Consider the following 18,080-nt stretch of genomic DNA (forward strand, 5'->3'; position numbering starts at 1 on the left):
GCATGTTCTCAAGAGTCACTTTCTCACTCCCTGAGAAACTTGCCCACCTCAGCACTGTCTGGGGTGGGGGTGGGGTACCAAGGAGCCAGTGAGAACCCTCACAGGCAGAGGCCAACAAGTCCAAGACCTCCTGGAGTGTAAGAATAAGATCTTGATGGCTGTTTTGATATCAGGAAAGCTGCCAAGTGACAGCCCTGCGTGAAAAACCCAGTCAAGAGGAAATGAATTTCCACATTGTTTGGAGGGATATTCGTTACATAAGTGAACGATTTCCTGATCATGAGGGCAGTTAAACATTGTGTGGGACTATGGAACTTTCTTCCTTGGAAATTCCTATTAGCGTGGGCTGGCTTTAGCTTTTTCTTATCAAAAGGAAGAAGACAAGACTAATCGTTTTTAAGACAGGCCATACGGTGTTGTGGGCAAAGAGCCTGGGCTTTGGAGTCAGACAAACTTGGGTTTGGTTTGGCCTCTGCACGCTCTCTAGCTGTGTGGCCTGGGAGGGGCACCTCAATTCTCTATGCTTTAGTTCCTACATATGTCAGATGGAAATGATGCCTGTCTCTTAGTGTGGTCATGGCATATGGTAGGTCCTCAACAAGGGGTTAACTGTGTTCTAAGCATATTGGTGACCCAAAGGGTAGTGTCAAAGTCATACCAAAATGTGTGTCTGTGGGGAGCGGGGGCAGATGGCAAAGTCTATTTCCCACTACAGATCTGAATCTACATCAAGGGATATTCTTGCCCAAGTCAAAACTTCTCCAGATTCTTCCCCAAAATCTAGATTCATAGGATTCACAGGAATCATTCAGATTCCATTAATAGAGGCCAGAGGAAAAGCAGACTTGAGAAGTTGGAGAAGAAAGGAGGGGTGTTGGCTCTTTGCCCTTTATCCAGATCTGTGAAAATCTGAGATGGAACAGAACCATGATCAATAAGGTCCTACTTCTAGAGAAAATCTTAGTCCAGGGGAACTGCAAACTGAGGTTAATTCCCCCAACTCTGGGACAATTGGGGAGATACAACAACCACTTTCCTAGTTTGTAACCTACAAGGGCGCCATTGGTAGGCAGATTTAGCATAGCCCCTGTCTTGCTGGTATTCCCCAGCCCTTGGTCCCTTCTGTTCCTTATGCTTCAAGTTAAATAATTCAATATTCCTCAAACACACTTGGGTGTTCCTTTATTCACAACCCCTCCTCCCACATAGTCTTGTGACTTTACTTATACTCTTCCCTACAACCTGGAAAACCCTCTCCACACACCTCCACCTTTCCGATCATTACCAATTTCCAAAGCCTTCTGGAAAATCAGGACTTTGGGGTACACCTTCCTGAGCCTCTGCCTAAAGTCATCTTGCCTCTGTCCCTGAGGACTCAATGGTCACACACATGTGTTTGGTGAGTAGAAGGCCCCCAAAACATGTGGACTAATCTCCTCTAAAAGGGGGTTGGGTTTTCTGATGACTCACATCAAGACTTTGGACTTGGGGATGGAGGCAAGTAACAAAACACATTCCTTTTGTGAAAAATGAATGCTGCATATGTCTCCATTACTAAGGCTTCAATCTACCCAAGATGATCTAGGTTAGTTCTTTCCAACTGTCTGGTTTATTACCCAACCATGTGCCCTGACTGAATTCACAAGTATGGTTTATGAATTTCCTCTGTAAGAGAAGTCGTAAGTTAGGGATGTTCTTGTCATCAAGAACAAGGATTCTTTTGTGGAAATTACCCTTGACTGGGCCTGAGCTCACCCCCGGCTTTCCTGAACATACCCTCATGCTTCACTCCTAACCCCATACTACAGAAAGAGGTTTTAATTCATAGTATAGAACTCCGAAACATGTTCTATCTGGGGATTGCTCTTTGGGAACAGAGAACCTGCCAATTAAGCCTTTGCTTTTAAATTATTGCCCCAGATCATCTGCAATCACTGGATGTGGACAACTATATCTTTCTGCTCCCCCCTGGGACCACCAAGTCTCCAATTTGGTCCTCTGCTAGGAGCCCACTTGTTCATCCCACAGTACTTTCTCACATGTGCCAGGAACTTATTTTCTTGAGGCTTGCTCTGTCTGCTCTGTTTATGGATAGCTCCCTTCTCTTTTGTTTTTTTAATTTTAAAAATTATTTATTTAAAGATTTATTTATTTTTAGAGAGAGAGAGCATGAGCAGGAGGGGCAGAGAAGGAGGGAGAATCTCAAGCACACTCCACGCCAAGCGTGGAGCCCGATGCGGGGCTTGATCCTGAGACCCTGAGATCATGGCCTGAGCAGAAACTGAGAGTCGGACGCTCAACCGACTGGGCCACACAGGCGTCCCTGTTTCTTCTTCTGAAAGATTCAATCACTGCTCTTGGCAAAAGGGAACAGGAGGCCCCTCAGAAATGCTTTTTTTTCCCTCCTTTTAGTTTTCACACTCAACATCTGTTCTCTAGGCTTCTGATTGTATTCTGTAATTCTCAGTATTTGAAAATTGCATGCTAGGGAACTTCCTTTTGATAACATTTGGAGTCTGTGGGGAAGAACACCCATATTCTTTTTTTTTCCCCCTCTTGGTAGTCTCTCCAATTAGTCAAGTGAAAATTCAGGTACAGAGAAATGCTGGGTCACCCCAGCTCACACTGCCTGCCCCTCCTCCCCTGCAACCTGAAGGACTTATGGTCTGCTTGGCATTCTTAGACTTTAATGTCCAGCACTGTTGTTTCCCTCACTCAGACTGATCTAGCCAGCCCCTTCCACGAATGAGGCACTACTATAGGCTCTTGAGGGAGATGGAAATACTGACAATTTCCCATAATTGACTCATTCAGTAAGAATTATTGATTGCCTACTATATACCAGGTACTACAATAAGCTGCGAGATAAAGGGATTGGCCATCACGGGCATGGCCCTTCCCCTCATGGAAACTTGTTAGGGAAAGAGGCAGACAGACATCAAGCAGGTTTTGCTCAGTGCTGTCTATCATAGCACACAGTAGGTAGCCGGTAAGTATTTGCTGAACGAGTGCAAGTCAACACCCAAATACATAACAGAAAATTGTGAGAAGTGCCAGGAATTGAAAACGGGAAATGATGGCAGAATAGGGTAGAGGGAGAAGAAAGGCTGCACAGAAGGCCTTTCTGAGAAAGTTGAGACTTACACAGACACCTGAAGGATGAGGACTAGGCAGCCATGCCCAAACTGGAGGTGTGACCATTCTAGAAGAGGGGAACAGTATAGGTAAAGGCTCGGAGGGAAGGAAGAGCCTGACATGTTTCTGTGGGAAGACCACAGTGAGCGAGGGGAAAAGTGAAATATGATGAAAAATTGCAAGACACAAAGCAGATGAAGTAGGGAGGATGGGTTTTATTCTAAGTGCAATGAGAAGTCATGGAAGGGCTTTAAGCAGGGAGTTACGTAATCTGACTTGTATTTTTTCTTTTTAAATCTGGCTGACATGATAAAACAGTTGTGGGAACGAGAGTGGAAGCAAGGACACCAGTTAGGAGTTGCAAAAATGTCTATGGGAGTTGATGGTTGTTTAGACTAAGGAAGCGTGGTAAAAGTCAGTGAAGTCAAGATATACTTTGGTGATAGAACTGACAGACTTTCTGACAGACTGGATGTGGGGGACTACAAAAGAGGAAAATTAAGGATGACTTCCAGGTTTCTAGCTTATGGGACTGGGTGGGTGGAGGTGCCATTTTCTAAAATGAGAAAACTGGGGGAAGGAACAGTCCCAGGGTGTGTGTGTCACTGTTTATTTTTAACACATTTTATTTGAAATGCCTGTGAGACATGTAAATGTAAATGCCAAGTAGGCAGCTATATATTTGAATCTAGGGCTAATAGGAAGACAGGACAAGGAAGTTTGTGATAAAAAGCCTTGTGACACAAAACTTACGTGTTCAAAGAAAACATTATGCCTTGCCTGAGTTAACTGAGGGAATTTGGGGTGGGGCGGGGGTTGGGGGGGAGGCTGACATTTGAGCCAAAGGAAAGATGATGAGGGAGGATGTTCCAGGTAAAGGGAACAGAACAGTAAAGGTGCAGGAGAAAACCTCCAGGCAGGTTCGGAAACTGCAAAACAGCTCAGCTTGGATGGAATGAGGTTTGTGTTTGGAATGTTAGAGGAGTCTGGAGAGCACAGGAATGGCCACAGGGGGGTTCTGTACTGTACTTGCTCGGCAACTGGGAGCACTAGTGGGTCTTTGAGCAGAGGCATAACCTGAGGAGGTCATTCAATGCAATTTCGTGACAGTGAGTAGCATGGATGGAAGGAGTGAGAACAGGAGGAAAAGGAAGCCAGTTAAGAGCTGATTTCAATTTTCCAGGCATGAGATAATAAGGGCCTAAATGTTGATTGTGGAAATGAAAAGTTAAGGGGTAAACAGGAGGGACATTTGAAAGGAGAGTTACGATCTTGTTAGCCCAACAGGACAACCAGGAGAGGGCACTCACTTTTTTCTTCCAATGTATTTTACCTCCACACTATATACGCTCTGGTAAGGCTGGGGAACACTTTCGAATCTCTCCACTGTGGCTTTTAACATTGGCTCAAAGGGCCTCATGCTGGTGTGGTCTCACTGCAAACAGGTAATAAAGAGGCAGCTCTGGCATCATAGTAGATGGACTCACACACCTAACTGTTGCTGGAAGAAGCGGTATGGGGTTGGGTCTAGGAAATGGGTGCGGAGGAAGCACTAGTAAAGAGGAGTTACATTTTCCAACTTTTTTCCCCCAACTTTTTTCTTTTTAAAGCCCAATTGCCCATATTCTTTCCTACTTTGCCCTCCACACACACACACACACACACACCCCACTCACACATGCTCACTCTCCTCCCAACAGGCTGAACCTTCGATGCTCTGAATTTTTTTCCGACACCACCTTCCATCCATATTGTCCATATCTGCGCCAAGTCCCAGCTTTTCACAGCCCCCCCGAAGAATAAGTATCACTGAGAGGATAGCTAAAAATGCACCCCCAGCCCCACTTCTCAATAATATTTATATTTATTTAGACATTGGGGGCCTTCAATAGCCTAGTCCTAATGTCTCCATGAAAACCAACCGGGCTGCAGGCTAGAGGTGTGGTGTGGTGAGGGCCTGGGGCCAGGTGTGTGTGTGAGTGTGTGTGTGTGTGTGTGTGTGTGCACGCACGCATGTGTGAGACTGTCAGCACTCCTGATGCTGAAGCCTGGCTTGGGCCTCCCCCCGGGCCTTCCGGTCTCCCTGGAGTACCTGTGACAGGCCTCCTCGCCAAGGAGGCAAAATAAGCTTGGGAGAGACTTCCAAAGTCACTCTGCAGGGAAACCAGAACAAATACCCCAAACATTCCTCTGCACCTCCTAATCCTTCCTGCGATGGCTTGAGCCCACCCCACAATCCCCTTCGGTTCCTTCTCCTTTACTTGTCTTTCACTGCTGGCATAGTTTAAGTGTTCATTGTTCAATGTCTTGTGAGGAGTACCTTGAACTCTTTGGAGAGTAGGCACTATATAAATACAATAAAGCAATGGATAAACAAAATGGCTACTTTTACAAGAGTGTAAGTTTTACTCTTTCTGATAATATGAGACCAGCCCCTTACTCAGCACTAGGCTGAGGAGCAGGTGGGTGGTGAATTCTGAGGGGTAGCAGACAGACCTCCCTGCTCTAAAAGGGCTTCCCCACTTCCTGAAATCCCAGTTCGGTGGCACATATTTTTTGAATCTGAGCACGTATTGACGTGTAAATACCATGTGAGGGTGAGTAGGTGGGTCACGATTTAACCTTAGTTCTGCTCACATTAACCCATCACTTCTACCACATGTCCTTTTCACATTCCAGCTTTTGTTCATGCTATTCTTCCAGAGGTAATGCTAAATATGACATGAACTGTAAATATAAAATTACCTTATACATTCAACAGAGTCTCTCATCTGATATCTAAATCCAAACCTACTCATTCTTTTTTAAAACAATTTATTTTTTTCCAATGTAAGAAGAATAATGGGTTTATATAGAAAATTTGAAAAAAGCAGGAAGATAGCAAGAAGAAAAAAAAATCAACCATAGTCCTACTCCTAGAGAACAACCATTGTTGCCATTGTTGACAGTGTGGTCGTGCTCGTTCTTTAAACAAACCTTAGTTTAGGTCCCATTTCTGATGTGATGCCTTCCTTCATCTTCCTCCCCCAGAACTTCTCTATCACGTTTGTACCCCTCACTTGTACCAGTTAGTGAACCTGGCGTGTGTCCTGCGCTTCCAACTAGGTTGTTGGATGCTCGAAGGCTGCAGCCATGAATTCTACTTCTTAATTTATCCCCAAACACCTACCACATTGGACCCAGTATTTGCTGGCTGATTTAACCTAAATGAATACAAACCATTTCAGAAAGGATATAAAACAGGCCAAGTATCTACATCATGAAAATTAAAGCTTTCAGGTCACCTGGCTTGGTGATTACTGCTTTTCTGTTCCTGGAACTCCTGAAAGCCTATTAACTAGCCTCTTTCTCCACACCAAAACTGAATAAGAAGCAGAATGAGTGACAGCCAGGATTTACTCAAAGATTCTCTATATAAGGCATAAAAAGGTGGGGGGTGGGGAGGAGAGAGGGAGAGAGAGGGGGAAAGGGAAGGAGGAGGAAGAAGGGAATGGAGAAGAGAAGACAAGAGAAGAGTAGAGTAGGGTAGGGTAGAGTAGAGTAGGGTAGAGTAGAGTAGGGTAGGGTAGGGTAGGGTACAGAAGGGTATATAGAGTGTATAGTCCGGTGCTCAATCCAGTATGTGATTTGCCTCCAGCACCGTATACAGGATCCCATCCACTTGCTCTGAGTCAAACCCGATCTCACGAAGCTCCAAGTGAGGGAGGACAGAAGTAAGGAGATAGCTGACGTGGATACGCAGCCGCGTAAGCTTTGCCAAAGCCCTGTATGATGGAGTGAGGGGGCAGAAGAGATGACATGAAGTCATTAGCCAACAGAACAAAATGAAGCTCCTTAAAAATGGGCCTACATCTCTCAACAATGATGTGTCCATTAGCTAGACAGAAAGAAGAAAGCACGGTGCCACCAAACACAGGGAGACTGACTGCAGCTCTCTAAGTAATTCCTCGCTCCTTGGTGGCCTATAAATTAATTAGGGCTTCCTCCCTTAGCTATGGCCAATAACTAGGGGTCCTAAGGGATGCTTCCCATTAGCACTCACAAGCTGATAACTAAACCCTAGTAATTAACCTTTCTAGGTCATCTCCCTCTGGGGTCCGGTAGGAGACCTGAGCCTTCTGCAGCACTTCCAGGTGCATCTCTGTCTCCTTCAGTTTCTCTTTGAGTTCCTGCTTTTCTTCCTTGGTTCTCTCCAGCTCAGCTTTCAGAATTTGGAATTCGGCTTGGCGATAGCCCATGTGTTTCTTGCTCCAATACAAGCCTTCTGTCTCCTGGGTGGTGTAGGTAACCAATTCACTCTGGACTTTCTTGAATTCAGAATGCCAGTGATTCCTCTCCTGTTCCAGCTCCTCCACCTGCAGTCCAAGAAACAGAAATTCAATGACCCCCACATGCTAGGAGTGCACCAAAATGTGTCCCTAATACATTCCTCCATACACGTTCCACTGTTCTCAATCCCCAGATAAGGGCGGGAAGCCCACTCGGGTTCATTCAATCTGAGACACGGCACAGAATGAGTCGATGGCTTCTGTTGTGGAAAGGCCTCAGAACGGGAAATCGTCAAGAGCCGCGACTCTCTGGTCTCTTGGTTACAAGGATCTCTTATTCCTAGTGGGAAGGTGATGCCCTAACCTTTTGCTGGAACAAGTTCCGCTCAGCCAAAACACGTTCCAGTTTTTCTGTGGTTCTTTTCAGTTCTTCCAGCTCTCTTTGGTTCTTCATCTTTGGCGAACTGCGACCTCTGCCCTCCTCAGAACCTCGGCCCTTCTCCCCAGCGGCTGCGGCGGGGGTAGGACCAGAGGCCACGGAGGGGTAAGGCACGGGGCTCCAGGATTCCACTGCTTTTCTCCTCTCAGCCAGCTCCTCTCTGTTGAAAGGGATCAGTTGAATGGGAGCTCCTGAATCTCTAACACCTTTTGCAACACCGACAACAGCTACAAAAGGTCCCTTGTTTACTTCTTCTTTGTTTACATTTGTGCTGCCTCTGTTAGATTCTTCTGCTACCAATCTTGGCATCTGATCTTCTAATTCTTCAGGGAGCAGGGAGCCCTGGTGTTGGTCTTGGGCCCCTGAATACAGGACTGACACCTCCCTACTCTGACTGGTATTCTTGTTTGCATCTGGGTATTCTGGAGAAAGGTACGGTGGTGTGCTTCTCTCCGAACTGGACTTATCATGGCTGTTCTCCCCTTCTGGGTAGGAGACAGCTGCCTCCACCCTCCTATAAGGGCCAGGCATGGAATAATCTAGAGGAGGTGTTGTCATCTCATTCTGGAGCCTTCTTCGTTTCTCCACCGGCTCTTCTCCCAGGATCCATTTGTACTTACTACAAGAAGAAGAGGGAATTAAATGTTAAGCTGTCAAAATACAAGCTAGGTGTATTCTTATCCCATGGAGCCTCTCTCCAAACTTCCTGCATTAGAACTGACTCTAGCTGTTATCCACAGATCACTTCAGGTTAGGAAAACACAATTCTACCCATGAACTCCAAACCCTTCACTCATGCACCTTGTTGAGCTAGCAACCAGTCTGAATGGAGAGATGAAATCAAAAAGTATGAGAGTCAGTATCTGGATATAACAAGACCAAGTTGATCTTGGTAAGAATTCTGAAAATAGGATTGAAACCAGCCTGACTCGGAAATTTCCAAAATGCAAGGAAAGGGAGAAACACAAACACAAACACACACACACACACACACACACACACACACACACACACACACACACACAAATACACACGCAAAATCCCCTAACACGAGAATGGAAAAAAAGGTCATAAAAAGCCTAGTCGAGTATGCAGAGGAAAGCTGATCCAGCTCGTTAATTTTAAAGTGTCACAAAAACCTCCCAGTATCAAAGACTTAGGCACATTTTTTATATTGCAACAGAATACCATGCAGTTCATTTGCCAGCCAACTGGATTGTGGCTATAGCCCATTATTCACTTATAAAAGTTAATTAAAACACAGGGCCCTGGTCAGAAACAAACAAGTGGAATCGGCTACTTCAAATCATTTCCCTCTTCACGTAAAAGAACTGCCCTCTGTCAGGGCAAACAGGCACTCCCTCATTTCTTCAGGAAAGTGCAGGACAGTAATCGCACATCGCCTTCCATTTCTGGCTTCTATTCGCACTAAGTGGTGAAGGAACTAAGGAAATGACTGGCACCCGTGAAATCCACAGGCAATTTAAAATCCTGCAGTAGGGGGCGCCTGGGTGGCTCAGTGGGTTAAGCTTCTGCCTTCGTTCGGCTCAGGTCACGATCCCAGCGTCCTGGGATCGAGTCCCGCATCGGGCTCCTTGCTCGGCAGGGAGCCTGCATCTCCCTCTGCCTCTGCCTGCCACTCTGTCTGCCTGTGCGCTCTCTCTCTCTCTCTCTCTCTCTCTCTGACAAATAAATAAATAAAATCTTTAAAAAAAAATAAATAAAATCCTGCAGTAGGACAGGACACCTCCCCCACCCCCGGCACGCCAGCTCATTTTTACCCCATAACTATTTTGTCCTCCCTGCAGAAAATGCAGAAATTTCAAAGTAAATATCAAATTTCAAATTTTCAATGAGAGTCTGGCATGTCATCAGCCACCTTATAGTGTTTCAAGGCTGCCCACTTTTCTTTGCAAGTTCTGAGAACGTTTGTAAGACATCTCAAACCTTAGCTTCTTACAGCACCCTGAACATTCTTTGAAACTAGTGTTCACCCAGAAAGAAAACTGGTCTGCCTCTTAATAGGTCTTGCTGTGTCAACCTTAGGGGGAAAGCAAAAATATTTAGGGGCAATGTGAGACCAAACGCATTTCTCTAGAACCTGCAAAAAGGGCCACTGCAGAGGTCCCATTTAGCTGTGGTAGGGAGGAAGAGTCAGTCAGTCAGTTCGGAGGTAGGAAGGGTCCACGATCCCAGATAGCAAGACCGAACTTCTACAAAAGGGAATTAGTCAAATGATATGCCTTCTCTTCCTTTTGCTGCCTCCAAGGGTTCTATCTTTATCTTTCTCTCCCTGTATTTCTTTTCTTTGGTAATCTCATACCACCTCTGGGCTATAACCTCTGGTCATTCCCCCAGCCCTGATCTCTAGTATGGAATTTCCAATCACCCAGCACACCCCTTCCTGCCTGTCTCACCGGTGTCTCAGGATGTAGAAAACTGGCCTTCTGTTGTCAAGGTCAAACCCGTTCCCTCTCCTCTGTCTGATTTGTGTTATGACACCAGCAAACTCTCAGTAATTTTATATAGTTCTACTACTATCAATACTCAGGTTCTAGCTCACATTCCCTGTCCTGAGCTACTGCAATGGCTTCCTCCAGTCTCCCCTTCTCTCACTGACAGACCACCTGCTGCCAAGCTACTAATCTTCCTAAGGTGCTGCCCTGCTTATGTTACACCCTTATTTGAAATCTTTTGTTTATTGCTACCCACAACATAAAAGCTCAAATGCCTTAGTTTGGTATTCCATTCCAAAACCTAAGAAACCTTTATTGAGCACTTTCTCCGTGCCAGACAGTATGATAAGTGCTTAATGTGCATGGTCTCATTCAGTTTTCCCAACAACCCTGAGGTAAGTGGTATGTTTATCTGCATTGGTTAAAGAGGATGCTCAGATGTAGAGAAGTTAACTTTGTCAGGGTCATGTAGCTAGTTAGGGGCAGGGCTGGGACATCACTTGGCTCCAGCTTTCTCTCTCATTACTTCCCTTCAAAAACACCAGCCAAAAGAAATGCCCATGATTTCTCATGCTGCTTCTTTTGATTGGAATGCCCTTCTCCTACCCAATACTGCACGTCTAAGCCTGGCTCAAATACTACGTCTGAATTCCTATAGCACCTTAGCACTCAATTATAACATATTTTCTCTTTTTTACCGTGTGTATGTGTGTGTGTGTGTGTGTGTGTGTGTGTGCGTGTCTTGTAAATTCCCTACTAAAGTACTAACGTATAAGCTCCTTGACAGAAGAGAGCTTAACTAGCTGTGCTAGATGGGAAGGAAGGGACAAAACTTGGCACATAAGAGGAAACAAAAATGAAACTATTATGTGAGAGAAAAAGAAGTGGATTTTACTTAGTGGTTCTAGAACTACTTAGCAGTTCTGTAAGTTAAGGTCTGATCTTCCCCTTAGAGACTGATACTTATTCCAGACCTGTATTCACTCATTTAGTAAGGACTAATTGAGGGTTTATACACCAGGAATTCTTTTCAAACTACATAGCTAGTTTCTTCTCATTTTCTTTTCTTTTTCTTAAGATTTTATTTATTTATTTGAGAGAGAGACAGCGAGAGAGAGAGCACAGCAGGGGAAGTTGCAGTGGGAAAGACAGAAGCAGGCTCCCTGCAGAGCAGGGAGCCCCATGCCGATGCAGGGCTTGATCCCAGAACTCCAGGATCACAACCTGAGCTGAAGGCAGATGCTTAACCAAATGAGCCAGCCAGGCGCCCCATCTTCTCATTTTCTTCCTCTTTTTTTGTCGTACTCCTCAACTGTCTGTCTGCAGAGGAGCCAGCTGATATTTTGATAAGGGACTGCATCAAATCTGTAGCTCAATTTGGGGAATATGGCCATCTTAACAACAGTAAATCTTCTAATCCATAAACACGACATGTCTTTCCATTTACTCAGGTCTTCTTTAACCTCATCCAAAAATATTTTGTAGTTCTCAGTTTACAAGGCTTATTTGCACTTCTGTTAAATTTATTCCTAGAGACTATTTCTGAAGCTACTGTAAATGAAATCACTTTACTGTTCTCTTAAAAATTTTAGTGGCTACTTATGCATTTGAAGTACAGTTAACATACAGTGTTTTGTTAGTTTCAGGTGTACAATATAGCGATGCAGCAATTCCATACAGTACTCAGTGCTCCTCCAGATAAGTGTGCTCTTAATCCCCTTTATCTATTTCACCCATTCCCCCCCATCACCCATCTGGCAACCACCAGTTTGTTCTTTGTATTTAAGAGTCCATTTTATCACTTGACTCTTTTTTCCCTCTGCTTGTTTTTTGTTTGTTTTGTTTCTTAAATTGCACATAGGAGTGAAATCACACAGTATTTGTCTTTTTTTATCTGACTTATTTCACTCAGCATTATACCCTATCCTATTGCAAATGGCAAGATCTCATTTTTTATGTGAGTAATATTCCACTGTGTGTGTGTGTGTGTGTGTGTGTGTGTACCCCATCTTCTTTATCTAGTCATCTACCAACAAACACTTGGGCTGCTTCCATGTCTTGGCTATTGTAAATAACATTGCAATGAACACAGGGCTGCTTATGACCTATTCAAATTAGTGTTTTCATTTCCTTTGGATAAATACCAGCAGTGGAATTACTGGATCAAATGGTCATTCTATTTCTAACATTTTGAGGAACCTCCATACTGTTTTCCAGAGTGGCTGCACCAGTTTGCATTCCCACCAACAATACAAGAGTTTCCCCTTCCTCCACATCCTCCCCAACACCTGTTGTTTCTTGTGTTGTTGACTTTAGCCGTTCTGGTAGGTGTGAGGTGATAGCTCATTATGGTTTTGATTTGTTTTTTTCCTGATATGAGTGATTTTGAACATCTTTTCATGTGTCTGCTGGCCATTTGCATGTCTTCTTGAGAAATGTCTGTTCAGGCCCTTTGCCCATTTTTTAGCCAAATTTTTTGTGGGTTTTTTTAATGTTGTGTTAAGTTCTTTATATATTTTGGATATTAAACCCTTATTGGATATAAAATTGGCAAATATCTTCTCCCATTCAGTGGGTTACTTTGTTTTTTTGTCAATGGTCTCCTTCACTATGCAAAAGCTTTTTAGTCTGTTATTTAATTTCCACATATTTGTGAATTTTCCAAATTTTCTTCTGTTGTTGATTTCTACCTGAATTCCATTGGAATTGGACTACATTTTTTGCATGTTATCAATCCTTTCAATTTACTGAGGCTTGTTTTCTGGTCTAACATAGGGTCTATCCAGGATAATACTCCATGTACACTTCAGAAGAATATAAAGTGTTCTACACATTTCTGTCAGGTCCAGTTGGTTTATGGCATTCTTCAACTCTTCTGTTTCCTTGCTGATCTTCTACCCATCATGGAGGGTGGGCCATTGACGTTTTCAAGTATATTTGATATCCATTTCTTCCTTCGATTCTGTCTGCTTTTGCTTTATATATTTGGGGGGGGCTCTGTTATTACGTCCACATATAGGTATAATTACTACATCTTCCTGATGAACTCTGTCATGAAATATCCCTCCTAATATCTAGTAACATCTTTTTGTTTAAGGTCTACTTTGTCTGATATTAGCATAAGCACTCCAGCTCTCTTATGGTTGCTTTTGCATGGTATATCTGCTTCCACTCTTTTATTTTCAACCTATTTATCTCTCTGAATCTAAAGTGTTTCTCCTGTATATTTGGATATTTTTTAAAAAATACAATCTGATATTTTCTGATTGGACAGTTTGAACTAGTCATATTTAATATTATTATGGAAATGACAGAACTTATATCTGTTATTTAGCTTGCTGTGTCCTATATGTGCCACGCCTTCTTTGTTCCTTTCTTCTTCTACTGTTCCTTTTTCACATTATATGGATATTTTCCAGTTTAACACTTATAAATCTAACAACACATTGCTATAATTATTACTTTATGTAATGTTATGCCTTTTGAGGAAGCTGAGAGAAGAAAGCAGAGCAACTGCATATTTATAATGTTTATAGAGTCTGCTAATCAACCTTATTTTTCCATTTGAAATTTTCTTCATTTCTTACTATGGTGTTATCTCTTTACTCCAGTACTGCTTTGCTTCCACTCACCTCCTTTATGCTGTTATTGTCAAACATTTCACATCTGTGGATGAGCCCAACAATGAAGTTATACACATATATAAAATTATATACATACGTACACTTTATTTTATGAAATTATTCTTTAAATTAACTTAGTTAAGAATAAAACAGTAAGGGTGCCTGGGTGGCTCAGTCAGTTAAGCACCTGCCTTTGGCTCAGGTCATCATCCCGAGGTCCTAGGATCGACCCCACGTTGGGCTCCCTTCTCAGCGGGGAGTCTGTTTCTCCCTCTGCCCCTCCCCCTGCTCAGGCTCTTTCTCTCTCAAATACATAAATGAATACATGAATGACTAAATGAATGAATGAATGAATGAATAAACACATAGAAACAGGAAAAAAAAAGCCATTATATTGTCTTTTAAAATGAATTAGTTATCATTGCCAGTTCTCTTATTTTTCATGTGAATTTGAATTACTATCTGGTATCACTTGCTTTCATCCCAAAGAACTCCCTTCAGTATGCCTTTCTTTTTTTTTAAGATTTTATTTATTTATTTATTTATTTTTTAAAGGAATCTTTTTTTTTTAAAAGATTTTATTTATTTATTTGACAGACAGATCACAAGTAGGCATAGAGGCAGGCAGATAGAGAAGGGAGGAAGCAGGCTCCCCGCTGAGCAGAGAGCCCAATGCGGGGCTCAATCCCAGGACTCTGGGATCATGACCTGAGCCGAAGGCAGCGGCTTTAACCCACTGAGCCACCCAGGCGCCCCATGATTTTATTTATTTATTTGACAGAGAGAGAGATAGCAAGACAAGGAACACAAACAGGGGGAGTGGGAGAGGGAGAAACAGGCTCCCCGCTGAGCAGGGAGAACAATGCGGGGCTTGATCCCAGGACCCTGGGATAATGACCAGAGCCGAAGGCAGACAATTAATGACTGAGCCACCCAGGCATCCCCTCCTTCAGTATTTCTTGAAAGGGATTTTTACTAGAAACAAATTCTATCTGCTTTTGTTTATCTGGGAAATGTATTATTTCACCTTCATTTTCTAAAGACTGGATTTAAGATTCTTGCTTGACACTCTTTTTTCTTTTACTACCATGAATATGTGATCTGACTGCCCTGTGGTCTCCATTATTTTTGTTGGTTGGTTGTAGTTTCCGAGGTAGAGTTTAGTGATTCATCAATTGCGTATCACACCCAGCGCTCATTCCATCACGTGCCCTCCTTCATGCCCATCACCCAGGTATGCCTTCCTTAAAATGGCTACCTTGAGGTCTGTGTCTACTAAATCCAACATCTGGGTCTCTTCAAGAGCACTTTCTATTATCTGCTTCTTTTTTTCCCCCTATGTACAGGTCACACTTTCCTATTTCTTTGCATGCCTCATGATTTTTTCCTGACAACTGGCTATTTTCATTTTTAAAGATTTTTTTTTAAATTTTAAAGTAATCTCTACAGCCAACGGAAGGCTTAAACTGACAACCGTGAGATCAAGAGTCACACGCTCCACCAATCGAGCCAGCCAGGCACCCTGAGAATTGGGTATTTTTAATAACACAGAATAGCAACTCTGGACACTGCTCCCATATGCCTGAGTGGTTGATGATGTTGTCTGCTTGGTTGTTTAGTGACTTGGCTGAAGAAATCTGAGCAGAAGAAATCTGAGCAGAAGAATCAGAGGCTGTTCACTGTAGAGCAAATTGATTTCTTCTTGGTTTTTCTCTCTTACCTGGCCATGTAGGAGTCACCCCTGGGTCAGCATAGGCCAGTTACTGGTCACATATTATGCTTAAGCCCCCTCAGCCAGTTAGCTTTTTACCCTCCCCCACTGGGTGTATGTGTGGCGTGGAGGCTGCTATCACAGTTCAAAGAATCTGTTTTGGCCCCCCATCCGGCCTGGTAGTAGCAGCTTGGATTTTCCCTCTTGAATCACCTCTGAGAAGGGCACGACTTTGGGCATGCACAGTCTTCCAGTCTACCAGGATACGTGTGATTTCTTTCTAAGCCTGGTTTCCTAGGAATTGCCCCTGGGTCAGAAAAGCTTATTAATTGGCCAGTGGTTAGTCAGAGGCTGTGCTTAAGTCCCTAGTGCCACTGAGGGCCCTGTCCTTTTGTTGCTTAGTCTGCATGAGGCTCAAGGACTGCCTTAAAATTCACCTATTGTCCTAGCCTGACTGCTTCCGGGGAAATGGAGCCTCATGCCTAGGTGCAGCCTTCCTAATCCCAGGGCTGACTGTGATGCCAGGAGAGGTCTTTCTTGACTATCTTTATCCTTGGTTCTCTCTGTTACCAAACTTCTGACTGCTCAGCCATTTCGCTTGTTGTAACCTGTATCACAGAGCTATGAGAGCCCTCTTAATTACTGCTTACCAAGATTTCCAGTATTTTTGACAGTGCTTTTACAAATGGAATTCTCCATGATCTGTTCCGCATAAAAGTCAGGTCCTTCCGGTAGAGTGAAGGAGTTCTTCAGCTTTCAGGCCCCTTGACCTAAGCAGAACCTCGGTGCCACTGTCCAAAAGTGGCATAAAAGAAAATTTTCTTTATGAATGTGGACGCCAGGATGTTTTGGAGGGCTTGCTACTTTAGGCATGAACCTCTGCCCTGTAAGCTGGGGCTGGAGCAGCAGGAGTCCAGTACTGTCAGCACGCTGTCCTGAGGAGAGGGCTTCCACCCTGAGTGGGGGCTGGGTAGGAGAAGAGAGACCTAGTATTCCAGGTTGGCCTGGAATAGAGTTTTTGCAAGACAGAACTAGGGCACTTGAGAAATGTCGGAGGCCTGTCCAACCCAGGTGAGACCACAGCTCTACACTGGGAGCTAGGGAAAGAAGGAGCCCCCAGCTTCTTGACCACACCCACTTGGATTAGAACTCCCTGAGAAGTTTTTGTAAAATACAGCTTGAAGGGGGATGGGAGCAAAGCTGAAGGCTGAAGACTCTTGCAGTCATCTCTGAGATTTCATAGATTTTCTTCAATGAATGTTTATTTGCTGTATGCCTCTAAGACAATTTCCAGGAACCTCAGATGCTTGTTTTGTTTTGTTTAATAATATTTTCCAGTTAATTAGCTTATTTGTTGGTGAAAGAGTCTATCACACTCCTCATTTCTCCATTCTGGAAGTCTCTCTCATTAAAATGTTAATACTGGCTGCTGAATCCTTCTTATTAACTTATAAAATTGTTCTTCTCTTTCTACCTTGTATTTGTTGTTTCAAATATTCCTTTAAACATATCAGAATGTCTGTCTTCCTCTCCTTCAACTATTACAGTGGAATTTGGATGGTCTCTTTTTGTTATCCTTTTAAAACATGAACTATTTATAATTAGCCTTTGACATACAGTTTATTCAAGGGCTCTCTAAACATCTAAATAAATTATAGCTACTACTCTCCTGGGTCCATATGCTAATGGATACTTTGGACCTTAAGTTTGTAACTGCACATATGAAACCTAGCAAGTATTGGGGATACTTACATAGAGAACTCTGACCGCCATAAAATTCTTCATTTTGAGTCCATCACTGCCTTAGAACACTGCCTTTCATACAGCAAGCACTCAAATAATATTCAGAATAAATGAAGAAAAAGGACTATTTCCTTTAACAGAAATAAGCTAAGTGATTATGCCCACTTGCATCCTGGCTGAACCTATTCCTTACTGCGTGTCCTCCCACCCCCTTGGCTAGTTTGTGAAACTCACAAAGCTATTTCCAATGACCCCTCAGGGGCCCCTGCTAGGTCACATAACTTATTCTGCTAAAACTTTAAAAAAAATTCTCTTGGATAGTATGGGCTTTATTTTATCTAGTGTTGGAAAGCTGTACTACATGACCCAAGGACCCTTATTAGCTTCAGGTTTTGATAAATAACAAAGGAGAACTTTGTAACTGCTGACTAAACCTATTATCTCATTAACATTGTTTTACCAAGAAAGCCATGTATATTTTACCAAAACCCTGCATACCTTCACTTCTCCCTATAAAAAGGCAGACTCTTCGCACTCAATCTGAATCCCCTTATCCACGTCGCTTATAATGACATCCTCAGCTTACTGACCCTATATAAAACAGGACATTAGCAACATCACTGATCACGTTATCGTTTTCCCTTGAAAGAATAGTATTCTCAAATTAAAATTACACATGAATGACGCACTTTGCCTGTCCTCTAT

At 43.3% G+C, this 18,080-nt stretch overlaps 1 protein-coding gene across 2 annotated transcripts in view; it reads right to left on the minus strand.

Moving 5' to 3' along the window:
* Positions 1-5,941: 5,941 nt before the first annotated feature.
* MORC4 (MORC family CW-type zinc finger 4) overlaps positions 5,942-18,080 on the minus strand; it is a 52,478-nt gene continuing 40,339 nt past the window's right edge. Inside the window, exons 15-17 of one of the 2 annotated variants that reach the window (XM_080795874.1) lie at positions 7,768-8,461; positions 7,245-7,490; positions 5,942-6,899 (exon numbers count right to left, since the gene is read on the minus strand). In XM_080795874.1, coding sequence (XP_080652000.1) covers positions 6,819-6,899; positions 7,245-7,490; positions 7,768-8,461 — 1,021 coding nt within the window. In that variant the 3' untranslated portion in view covers positions 5,942-6,818. Of the gene's footprint in view, positions 6,900-7,206; positions 7,491-7,767; positions 8,462-18,080 lie in introns of both variants that reach the window. The other variant, XM_080795873.1, reaches the window with a different exon arrangement.

The sequence above is a fragment of the Martes martes genome, assembly GCF_963455335.1.
Source record: "Martes martes genome assembly, chromosome: X".
Taxonomy (NCBI): Eukaryota; Metazoa; Chordata; class Mammalia; order Carnivora; family Mustelidae; genus Martes; species Martes martes.